General features: G+C 45.2%; 1 protein-coding gene across 7 annotated transcripts in view; it reads left to right on the top strand.

The window, feature by feature from the left end:
* The window catches only part of LOC110516361 (ATP-binding cassette sub-family C member 9), a 69,299-nt gene that overhangs the window by 51,214 nt on the left and 5,105 nt on the right, over positions 1-12,980 (top strand). For all 7 annotated transcript variants that reach the window (XM_036945205.1, XM_036945199.1, XM_036945198.1 and 4 more), the window contains 5 exons: positions 488-608; positions 4,508-4,638; positions 7,764-7,842; positions 10,750-10,858; positions 12,413-12,516. In XM_036945205.1, the coding sequence (XP_036801100.1) occupies positions 488-608; positions 4,508-4,638; positions 7,764-7,842; positions 10,750-10,858; positions 12,413-12,516 (544 nt within the window). The remainder of the gene's footprint in view (positions 1-487; positions 609-4,507; positions 4,639-7,763; positions 7,843-10,749; positions 10,859-12,412; positions 12,517-12,980) is intronic.

The raw sequence follows: 12,980 nt of genomic DNA, 5'->3' as shown, positions 1-12,980 counted from the left end.
GTACAGAGAAGGACTGCATCAGTCACATTAATGAGAGGAGTGTGGTTGCCAGTCCTTTGTAGAGAAGGGATATTTGTAATAGATGGATTGTATTCCTCTCCCACTGCCAGTAGATGTGAAACAATAGACGCTGTATTGTCCTCAGCAGCCATCTTTGTTTGTACTGTAACAAAAACCCACAGTTTTGTTTTCTGTAGGCTTATCACTCCTCAGAGAGCATGGCCCTTCCACGACTCTTCTCCATAGCACTCTCTTCTGACTGATCAGCCTTTTATGTATTATTCTCAACCATTAAATACCTTTGGTTTACCTCATATTGTCCAAGGCAATGGGCAAAAAAGACTCCCACTCAGACATATTACAATAACAATAATAACAATTATTATAATTAATAGTATTATTAATAGTAGTATTATTTATATACCTAGTAAGGACACTTCATAGAACATGGATTAAATATATATTGTGTTTACCTCCCGTTACCCAGGTGACCAACTACCTGAACTGGGTGGTGAGGAACCTGGCTGACTTAGAGGTCCAGATGGCTGCTGTCAAGAAGGTCAACAGCTTCCTGAGTACAGAGTCTGAGAACTACGAAGGCTCCATGGGTAAACTAAACACACTCCCACACCAAATGCTGCTTCCCAATACCCTGGAGTCTCTTGTGACAGAAGCTGGACAGTACACACACAAGATGTGGTTTAACACACAGTCAATAGAACATAGTAATGGAATCCTGCTGAAACACACAGTCAATAGAACAGAGTAATGGAATCCTGCTGAAACACACAGTCAATAGAACAGGGTAATGGAATCCTGCTGAAACACACAGTCAATAGAACAGGGTAATGGAATCCTGCTGAAACACACAGTCAATAGAACAGAGTAATGGAATCCTGCTGAAACACACAGTCAATAGAACAGAGTAATGGAATCCTGCTGAAACACACAGTCAATAGAACAGGGTAATGGAATCCTGCTGAAACACACAGTCAATAGAACAGAGTAATGGAATCCTGCTGAAACACACAGTCAATAGAACAGGGTAATGGAATCCTGCTGAAACACACAGTCAATAGAACAGGGTAATGGAATCCTGCTGAAACACACAGTCAATAGAACAGAGTAATGGAATCTGAAACACACAGTCAATAGAACAGGGTAATGGAATCCTGCTGAAACACACAGTCAATAGAACAGAGTAATGGAATCCTGCTGAAACACACAGTCAATAGAACAGAGTAATGGAATCCTGCTGAAACACACAGTCAGTAGAACAGGGTAATGGAATCTGAAACACACAGTCAATAGAACAGGGTAATGGAATCCTGCTGAAACACACAGTCAGTAGAACAGGGTAATGGAATCTGAAACACACAGTCAATAGAACAGGGTAATGGAATCCTGCTGAAACACACAGTCAATAGAACAGGGTAATGGAATCCTGCTGAAACACAGTCAATAGAACAGGGTAATGGAATCCTGCTGAAACACACAGTCAATAGAACAGAGTAATGGAATCCTGCTGAAACACACAGTCAATAGAACAGAGTAATGGAATCCTGCTGAAACACACAGTCAATAAAACAGGGTAATGGAATCTGAAACACACAGTCAATAGAACAGAGTAATGGAATCCTGCTGAAACACACAGTCAATAGAACAGAGTAATGGAATCCTGCTGAAACACACAGTCAATAAAACAGGGTAATGGAATCTGAAACACACAGTCAATAGAACAGAGTAATGGAATCCTGCTGAAACACACAGTCAATAAAACAGGGTAATGGAATCTGAAACACACAGTTCAAAATATGATCATCATCTCTGCTCACGCTATTTGAAAAGTCCCTCACAAAATGAAATCCATAGATGTTCAACTAAGCACTCACCCATGACAGACTGTAGCTGGCCAGTGTGCTGCACAACATGGTTCTGTGTTCCGAGATCAAATCAAATACAATTGTATTTGTCACATGCGCTGAATACAACAGGTGTAGACTTTACAGTGAAATGTTTACTTACAAGCCCATAACCAACAATGCAGTTATTAAGAAAAATACCTCCAAAAATAAGAAATAAAAGTAAAAAATAATTAAAGAGCAGCAATAAAATAACAATAGTTCAGCGAGGCTATATGCAGATTAAGTCTTTAGTAAAGGGGCACCCGGTAGGCTAGTGGTTAGAGTGTTGGACTAGTAACCGAAAGGCTAACAAGATCAAATCCCTGAGCTGTCAAGGTACAAATCTGTCGTTCTCCCCCTGAACAGGGCAGTTAACCCACTGTTCCTAGGCCGTCATTATAAATAAGAATTTGTTCTTAACTGACTTGCCTAGTTAAATAAAAATACATTTAAAAAAGTAAGCACTGATTGAAGCTTCCAATTATCAAATGTCTTCTCCAACATGTAACAGCGAGGATGACTCAACAGTCTAGGCGTCTACACATCTATAAAGGACTATGTTTAAAAATCCATGGCAGTAGAACAGTCAACCGCACAGGGCAACAATCTGACAGTATGGTAATGTCTTTAGATTTACAGTGTGGGGCAGAACGACCTGACACAGTGTTTCTCCTCCCGAATTCCAACATCATTTCTCTAGTGTGTCTCTGTGGAGTTTACAATAGTCCCGTTACGGGTTTCCTTCCAAAGCAGCATCGAAGTTTAAGTGATGTGCTGTTGCCATGGCGATGTTAAAAAAAGAAGAGAAGGGGGTCATGTCTCTTGGGGGAGGAAGATAAGAGGTCTAGAACTAAGGGAGGAGCAAGAGGGAGAGAGTTATTGTGGAACAACGAGGAGGTGGGATTGAAGAGGAGAGGGAGGAGAGCTTCTTGAGGAGGAAGAGATGGATGGGAGGGAGGAGAGAGTCCCCCATCTCTAGAGCTGTGGCCCTGCTAGAGTCCTGTGGTCAAAGAACCCCTGCCAGAGTGGGCTGTCCTCCTACACTGTGACGTAATGGAAAGTTTGGCCCTGATAGCAATACAACGATAATAAGTGGATCTTGTCCAAGCAACGAGCTGTCATCTTGCCCTGTTTTATCTTCCTTCCCTTTGATTCATTTAGTTATTTTGTTTCCTCTGCATCCGTTCGCAGCTCTTAAGTCATGAGGAGAAAACCACCAACCCTTATTTTAAGGACTGCATGCATGGCTTTAGCAGTAAAACACAGAGTACTTTTGATGTAGCCAAATGCTGCAGTCTAAACAGACCAGAGCCTGGTCACAGAAGGAAGAGTGGTCCTGAGTAGCACTTAGGGCACCACTTTTGACAAAGAGACCTCTGTTTACTGCATCGTCAGTTGTGTGACTGTCCCCAAATTCACTACTGTATGACTGTCCTGGAAGTCCTACTGTATGACTGTCCTGGATGTCCTACTGTATGACTGTCCTGGATGTCCTACTGTATGACTGTCCTGGATGTCCTACTGTATGACTGTCCTGGAAGTCCTACTGTATGACTGTCCTGGATGTCCTACTGTATGACTGTCCTGGATGTCCTACTGTATGACTGTCCTGGAAGTCCTACTGTATGACTGTCCTACTGTATGACTGTCCTGTATGTCCTACTGTATGACTGTCCTGGATGTCCTACTGTATGACTGTCCTGGATGTCCTACTGTATGACTGTCCTGGATGTATTACTGTATGACTGTCTGGGATGTCCTACTGTATGACTGTCCTGGTTGTCCTACTGTATGACTGTCCTGGATGTCCTACTGTATGACTGTCCTGGAGGTATTACTGTATGACTGTCCCCAAATGCACTACTGTATGACTGTCCTGGATGTCCTGCTGTGTGACTGTCCTGGATGTCCTACTGTGTGACTGTCCTGGATGTCCTACTGTATGACTGTCCTGTATGCACTACTGTATGACTGTCCTGTATGTACTACTGTATGACTGTCCTGGAAGTCCTACTGTATGACTGTCCTGGATGTACTACTGTATGACTGTCCCCAAATTCACTACTGTATGACTGTCCTGGATGTCCTACTGTATGACTGTCCTGGATGTCCTACTGTATGACTGTCCTGTATGTCCTACTGTATGACTGTCCTGGATGTCCTACTGTATGACTGTCCTGGATGTCCTACTGTATGACTGTCCTGGATGTACTACTGTATGACTGTCCTGGATGTACTACTGTATGACTGTCCCCAAATTCACTACTGTATGACTGTCCCCAAATTCACTACTGTATGACTGTCCTGGATGTCCTACTGTGTGACTGTCCTGGATGTACTACTGTATGACTGTCCCCAAATTCACTACTGTATGACTGTCCCCAAATTCACTACTGTATGACTGTCCTGGATGTCCTATTGTATGACTGTCCTGGATGTACTACTGTATGTGTTATTGTGCCGTACGCTATAACTAGGGCCCAGAGTTTTTCTGTTCCTGTCAAGGACAAACTTCTAACCCTAGTTATTGTGTGTGATCACAGTATATAATTACACATCTCATTCATGTTTTGTTAATGGTTGACTATATGTGTTGTTTCCAGATACCACCCAGGTCCCCGAGGACTGGCCCCAGCACGGAGAGATAAAGATCCAGGATCTGTGTGTACGTTACGACCCCCTTCTGAAGCCTGTCCTCAAACACGTTAATGCCTACATCAACCCCGGACAGAAGGTAAGTAACAGCCCTGTGTCTTAAAGCAACTGTGAGCTTCAATAAAGATCACATTTAGGGAGCTAAGCAACCCCGGCCAGAAGCTAAGTCACACCCACTCACAGAGCCCTCCCTTAATGCAACTGTGACATCACACGTTGTTCCTGACTATATCGCTGACTAAAGATCACATTTGAACGCAGTGAAAAGCAAGCAGACATTTACGTTCTGTTTGAATCACAGCCCTGTGTCTAAACGCAACGGTGAGTTGACACGTAGTGAAGAAACGGACTAGTTGGTCGCGGCGACTCTGTGTGGCGTGCGTCTTACCGCTTTCTGCACACACATGTCCCTTCTCTCAGGGCAGTGTTACTGTACCTCAGCAGACTCCTGCTATCTGACCTGACTGATGAGGCTGCTTCACTTCTGCTGTGAGGAGCCTGAATGCAGATACACAGGTAGAGAGAGATATCCAGTCCAGAGCAGAGAATCAGAGATACAGAGCTACTAGAACTCCTTCTGAGACTGTGTTCTTCAGTCCTGGTCCTAGAGAGACACGGGTTGTGCAGGCTTTTGATCCAGCCCAGTACCAACACACCACAGGAGGTTGGTGGCACCTTAATTGGGGAGGACGGGCTCGTGGTAACGGCTGGAGCGGAATAGGTAGAATGGTATCAAACACATGGGTTGACGCCATTCCATTCACTCCGTTCCAGTCGTTATTATGAGCCGTCCTCCCCTCAGCAGCCTCCACTGCAACACACATTATTCAACTGATTGAGTAGTTCATGGAGCCCTTGACTTGTTGAATCAGGTGTGTTCGTTCATGCTGGGTTCATAGCCAGGTGTAAGGCGTCTAGGTGTAGCAGGTAAGGCGGAGTCAGGCACAGGATACAGAGATGAGTAATTCACCTAACTTTACTCAAAACAACAAATATTCCAACAAGGAAAATAATCAAGCTCACAAATACAGACCAACTTACAACGAACAAAGACGCACAAAACCAGGGGGGAACCCAGCATGAACATATAATTATGGGATGGAAACCAGGTGTGTACAATGAAGACAAAACAAATGGAAAATGAAAAGTGGATCGGCGGCGGCAAGAAAACTGGTGACGTCAACCGCCGAACACCGCCCGAACACCGCCCGAACACTGCCCGAACACCGCCCGAACACCGCCCGAACACCGCCTGAACACCGCCCGAACACCGCACGAACACCGTCCGAACACCGCCCGGACACCGCCTGAACACCGCCCGAACACCGCCCGAACACCGCCGAACAAGGAGAGGGACTGGAAGCAGGCCTGGATATTAGGTATCTCTCTATCTGTGTATCTGTGAGTGTTTTATAAGCAGGCCTGGATATTAGGTATCTCTCTATCTGTGTATCTGTGAGTGTTTTATAAGTAAGGCTGGATATTAGGTATCTCTCTATCTGTGTATCTGTGAGTGTTTTATAAGCAAGGCTGGATATTAGGTATCTCTCTATCTGTGTATCTGTGACTGTTTTATAAGCAAGGCTGGATATTAGGTATATCTCTATCTGTGTATCTGTGAGTGTTTTATAAGTAAGGCTGGATATTAGGTATCTCTCTATCTGTGTATCTGTGACTGTTTTATAAGCAAGGCTGGATATTAGGTATCTCTCTATCTGTGTATCTGTGACTGTTTTATAAGCAAGGCTGGATATTAGGTATATCTCTATCTGTGTATCTGTGAGTGTTTTATAAGTAAGGCTGGATATTAGGTATCTCTCTATCTGTGTATCTGTGACTGTTTTATAAGCAAGGCTGGATATTAGGTATATCTCTATCTGTGTATCTGTGAGTGTTTTATAAACAGGCCTGGATATTAGGTATCTCTCTATCTGTGTATCTGTGAGTGTTTTATAAGCAGAGCTGGATATTAGGTATCTCTCTATCTGTGTATCTGTGAGTGTTTTATAAGCAGGCCTGGATATTAGGTATCTCTCTATCTGTGTATCTGTGAGTGTTTTATAAACAGGGCTGGATATTAGGTATATCTCTATCTGTGTATCTGTGAGTGTTTTATAAACAGGGCTGGATATTAGGTATCTCTCTATCTGTGTATATGTGAGTGTTTTATAAACAGGGCTGGATATTAGGTATCTCTCTATCTGTGTATCTGTGAGTGTTTTATAAGCAAAGCTGGATATTAGGTATCTCTCTATCTGTGTATCTGTGAGTGTTTTATAAGTAAGGCTGGATATTGGGTATCTCTCTATCTGTGTATCTGTGAGTGTTTTATAAGCAAGGCTGGATATTAGGTATCTCTCTATCTGTGTATCTGTGAGGGTTTTATAAGTAAGGCTGGATATTAGGTATCTCTCTATCTGTGTATCTGTGACTGTTTTATAAGCAAGGCTGGATATTGGGTATCTCTCTATCTGTGTATCTGTGACTGTTTTATAAGCAGAGCTGGATATTAGGTATCTCTCTATCTGTGTATCTGTGAGTGTTTTATAAGCAAGACTGGATATTAGGTATCTCTCTATCTGTTGTATCTGTGACTGTGTCTCATAAGCATTCCAGGGCTGATATTATGTCTGGAAGATCATGATGATTTTAGTGTCTCCTGCTGAGCCTCAATTTCTACAACCACCCTGTGTTCCCCTTTAAATCTGACTCAGTTTAGGTATCACAGTAATCCTCATATACTCAAACATCTTAAATCTGGGGATATAAACCCTTAGTAGAGAGGCCTGGCTGTGTGTGTGGCTGTGTGTGTGTGTGATGTCTTTGACCAATGAGAGAAAGCGTGAGTGTGGAACTGTATCTAAGAATAGTAATGTATTGTGGTTGTATGTGAGGCTGACTGCTTGTTTATGGGTAGCTCCATCTTTTACAGTAACTACACTGTAAAAAATACAGTCCTGTTGTTTTTAAGGTCATTTACTGCCAGCCTGTTAGTGTCCCTTTTTTCAGTAACTATGTTACTGTAAACTTTACAGTAATGTACTGTTAAATTAAAGTTTATGTAGGACTTACCTTGTGAGGAAAAACTCCTAGTCTTGTTCCTGAGAGTAGAGGGCCAAGCTGTGACAGATTGTGTCTCCCATTGGCGTGAAATGACGGTTTAATAACTAATCAATCCCCTCTTTCTCCCTCTCCTCTCTCTAGGTGGGCATCTGTGGACGCACAGGAAGTGGAAAGTCCTCCCTCTCTCTGGCCTTCTTCAATATGGTCGACGTGTTTGAAGGTTAGTCTCCTGTGATTCAGGTGTAGAAGGTCTCTGAAACTGTGGACAGGAGCCTTGATGCTCAGGTCTAGCACTCGTTACACAGCTACCTCATAGTGACTGTCTGGTTTTATTTTACAGTAGATTGAAAGAAGTGGTTGTACAAAACCCTCTCACAGTCCTCCCCACAATTCTCCTCACAGTCTACCTCACAGTACTCCTCACAGTCTACCCCGCAGTCCTCCTCACAGTCCTCCTCACAGTCCACCTCACAGTCCTCCCCACAGTCCTCCCCACAGTCCTCCCCACAGTCCTCCCCACAGTCTTCCCCACAGTCGTCCCCACAGTCCTCCCCACAGTCCTCCCCACAGTCCTCCCCACAGTCCTCCCCACAATTCTCCTCACAGTCTACCTCACAGTCTACCTCACAGTCCTACTCACAGTGCTCCTCACAGTCCTCCCCACAGTCCTCCTCACAGTCCACCTCACAGTCCACCTCACAGTCCACCTCACAGTCCTCCCCACAGTCCTCCCCACAGTCCTCCTCACAGTCCTCCCCACAGTCCTCCCCACAGTCCTCCTCACAGTCCTCCCCACAGTCCTCCCCACAGTCCTCCTCACAGTCCTCCCCACAGTCCTCCCCACAGTCCTCCCCACAGTCCTCCTCACAGTCCTCCTCACAGTCCTCCCCACAGTCCTCCCCACAGTCCTCCCCACAGTGCTCCTCACAGTCCTCCCCACAGTGCTCCTCACAGTCCTCCCCACAGTCCTCCTCACAGTCCTCCCCACAGTCCTCCCCACAGTCCTCCTCACAGTCCTCCCCACAGTCCTCCCCGCAGTCCTCCCCACAGTCCTCCTCACAGTCCTCCTCACAGTCCTCCCCACAGTCCTCCCCACAGTCCTCCCCACAGTCCTCCTCACAGTCCTCCCCACAGTCCTCCCCACAGTCCTCCCCACAGTGCTCCTCACAGTCCTCCCCACAGTCCACCTCACAGTCCACCTCACAGTCCTCCCCACAGTCCTCCTCACAGTCCTCCCCACAGTCCTCCCCACAGTCCTCCTCACAGGCCCTCCGACTCTTTTTCAGTAGTGAAGTGTTAGTGGACATAACATAACTATGGTGACTGCAACCAAACGCTGACACCAAAGGTCAAACTATTTCCTTGACTTTCCTGTCCCAAAGTGCCCATTCAAAAGTCAGAGGGAGGCTTATAATATGATAGTTAGTTTGAGTGGAGCTGTGTTTATTCTCATCTGATAAAGGGAAATAGGTCCTCTGCTGAAATCCATAGCCTCCTTTTAGTTCCCTCTGTTTACACAGTACGGCCCTGTGGTCACTGTCATCCTGACATCCTATGATGATGTCATATTTAGTTCTCCTTGGTACACAACTTTCTGCAGGGGGCCTGTTATTGTTAGTATGCATATCTCCAGCCTCTGGCCAAAATGTCATAAATAGAATAATCAAAACATAATGTTCTGGATTTATTTCCTACGTTGAACATCAGTTTGTCAGAATCCACTGATCAACAACCATATGATAATATTCCGGTTTTACTCTGAATAATCTTTGTATTTACTCCGCTCCTAGTCAGCCGATTCAGACAAACCCATCTTTCACCAAACCCAACATGCTCTGTTTTTCCACACGAGCACTGCTGCCGCAGACAAATGTATTTTACTTAACAATGAATGAAGACACATATTTGTTACCAGTGTCCCCTTATAAAGGCAGAGGGAGCGAGCTTGAACACTACCATGTTGACTGTAGTCGTACTAATAGACTCGCCAGTGGACATTCTTGGGAAGATAATGTCCCCAGAAATAGACTAAATAAATAGAGTAGAAATGTGAAATATCTTCAGTGAGTAATGATAATAAATGTGATGTTCAGCTTACTTGTGTAATCTTCTACAATATACAGAACAGAATGGCATCAACAACCAGACCATTTGATGCTCTCTCTCTCTTTCTGTATCTCTCGCTATCTCTCGGTCTGTATCTCTCTTTCTGTATCTCTCGCTATCTCTCGGTCTGTATCTCTCTCTTTCTGTATCTCTCGCTATCTCTCGGTCTGTATCTCTCTCTTTCTGTATCTCTCGCTATCTCTCGGTCTGTATCTCTCTTTCTGTATCTCTCGCTATCTCTCGGTCTGTATCTCTCTCTTTCTGTATCTCTCGCTATCTCTCGGTCTGTATCTCTCTTTCTGTATCTCTCGCTATCTCTCGGTCTGTATCTCTCTTTCTGTATCTCTCGCTATCTCTCGGTCTGTATCTCTCTTTCTGTATCTCTCGCTATCTCTCGGTCTGTATCTCTCTCTTTCTGTATCTCTCGCTATCTCTCGGTCTGTATCTCTCTTTCTGTATCTCTCGCTATCTCTCGGTCTGTATCTCTCTCTTTCGCTCGCTCTTTATCTTTCTCTCTCTCTGTCCGTATCTCTCTCTCTGTCTGTATCTCTCTCTCTCTGTCTCTCGCTCTGTCTGTATCTCTCTGTCTCTCGTTCTGTCTGTATCTCTCTCTGTCTCTGTCTGTATCTCTCTCTCTGTCTCTGTCTGTCTCTCTGTCTCTGTCTGTATCTCTCTCTCTGTCTGTATCTCTCTCTCTGTCTATATCTCTCTCTCTCTCTGTATCTCTCTCTCTGTCTCTCGCTCTGTCTGTATCTCTCTGTCTCTCTCTCTGTCTGTATCTCTATCTCTCTCTGTCTGTCTGTATCTCTATCTCTCTCTGTCTGTCTGTATCTCTATCTCTCTCTGTCTGTATCTCTCTCTGTCTGTCTGTATCTCTCTCTCTCTGTCTGTATCTCTCTCTCCCTCTGTCTGTATCTCTCTCTCTCTCTCTCTGTCTGTATCTCTCTATCTCTGTCTGTATCTCTCTATCTCTGTCTGTATCTCTCTCTCTGTCTGTATCTCTCTCTGCATCTCCTCTCAGGGCGGATCATCATTGATGGTATAGACATCTGTAAGCTGCCCCTCCAGACCCTGAGGTCTCGTCTGTCCATCATCCTCCAGGACCCGGTGCTGTTCAGCGGATCCATCCGGTACGTCGGCTACGTGTAGAACCTTAGAATGTTAGAACCCTTACCAGGACACTGTACGTGTAGAACCTTAGAATGTTAGAACCCTTACCAGGACACTGTACGTGCAGAACCTTAGAATGTTAGAACCCTTACCAGGACACTGTACGTGTAGAACCTTAGAATGTTAGAACCCTTACCAGGACACTGTACGTGCAGTGAAGAACCAGGTGTCTGTGTGTCTGTGTGAGAGCCAGTCAGTGTGTGTGTGAGCCGGTGTGTACTTGCAGAACGTTAGAACCAAGATACTGGGTCAGGACCACGTGCTCTGGCTGTTGACAATCACAGATATGCACACAGGAACGTGCCCAGAAGCTGACATAAGAGACACATTATAATAAACAGTAACTTCCTCATGTCTCTCAGTGGAGAAATAGATCAGTAGATTATAATCAATGTATAATCATTGCCACCTTTGTTTCCACACAGCGACTGCCATGAGGACTACAGTGTTGTGGTTTAGGAAGTTGCCTACAAACGGGTAGAAAACTACTTTAGTGTACTATGATATATTGTTCAGAAGACAATAACAGAACAGTAACAGTGGGCCTAATTCAGTTGACTTTATGAAGTAAAAATGAAGCTAAACAAATGTTTGTTTGGTTAAAATATGAAACTCCTCAGCAGACGTCATGAAAGTTCATCCCACTCCCAGGACATTGGATAGTCTCCTCTCTCTCTCTCTCTCTCTCTCTCTCTCTCTCTATCTCTCCCTCTCTCTCTCTCTCTCTCTATCTCTCCCTCTCTCTCTCTCTCTCTCTCTCTCTCTCTCTCTCTCTCTCTCTCTCTCTCTCTCCCTCTCCCTCTCCCTCTCCCCCTCTCTCTCTCTCTCTCTCTCTCTCTCTCTCTCTCTCTCTCTCTCTCTCTCTCTCTCTCTCTCTCTCTCTCTCTCTCTCTCTCTCTCTCTCTCTCTCTCTCTCTCTCTCTCTCTCTCTCTCTCTCTCTCTGTAGTACCACAGCTTGAAGATGTTTGGAGTATTAGCAGATAACTGAGCTGCTGTGTTTGTTATAAAACACAAAGAGCATGTGGTGTTTATTTAGAAAGACGTTCCCGTCCCGATAAGAAATAACGACCCATCCAATGTGGCAGTAAGTGAGAGGACTGTGCGTTGAGCCAGCCCGTTGCCATGGCGATGTTTACATGAACCGAGGCCTTGGGTGATTGGTCCTACAATAACACTGTGCTGATGGCAGTTAGAGTGAGACAGCCAGAGCTACTATAGATGCCTCACCATGGTTAAGCATTGCCACATCATTAGACCCAGTGGAACAGTTGTAGTACGAGATAGTGTGGTAGTGAGTGAGGATCCCCTCTGGCTGTGTGCTGCAGGAGTTTTAGCTAAGAGGATGGGCCCCAGTCCAAACACTGGGCCATTGCCTGTTATGGTCATCCACAGACAGTAGTGGGTTCTCTCTCTCCTGCCTGGTCTCTCCCTGTCTGTTTGTCTCTCTCTGTCCATCTCTCTGTCCCTCTGTATTTCAGATAGTACCTGTACTGATGTCATGTCTCCCTGGCAGGTTTAACCTGGACCCAGAGCGTACCTGTACTGATGACAGACTGTGGGAGGCGCTAGAAATCGCCCAGCTGAAGAACATGGTCAAAGCCCTTTCTGGGGGACTAGGTATCTGTCTGCCTGTCTGTCTGTCTGTCTGTCTGTCTGTCTGTCTGTCTGTCTGTCTGTCTGTCTGTCTGTCTGTCACATCTAGGGCTGTAATACTGGGACACAATCTGGCCACCTGCAACCTCACAATCTGGCAACCTCCAACTACACAATCTGTCCACCTACAATCACACAATCTGGCAACCTGCAACTACACAATCTGGCAACCTCCAACTACACAATCTGGAAACCTGCAACAACACAATCTGGCAGCCTGCAACCACACAATCTGGCCACCTCTAACCACACAATCTGGCCACCTCTAACCACACAATCTGGCCACCTCTAACCACACAATCTGGCCACCTCTAACCACACAATCTGGCCACCTCCAACCACACAATCTGGTCACCTCTAACCACACAATCTGGCCACCTCTAACCACACAATCTGGCCACCTCTAAACCACACAATCTGGCCACCTC

Source organism: Oncorhynchus mykiss, chromosome 15, assembly GCF_013265735.2.
Source record: "Oncorhynchus mykiss isolate Arlee chromosome 15, USDA_OmykA_1.1, whole genome shotgun sequence".
NCBI lineage: Eukaryota > Metazoa > Chordata > Actinopteri > Salmoniformes > Salmonidae > Oncorhynchus > Oncorhynchus mykiss.
The sequence above is the reverse complement of the archived record's forward strand: the minus strand, read 5'-3'. Positions and strand labels throughout refer to the sequence as shown.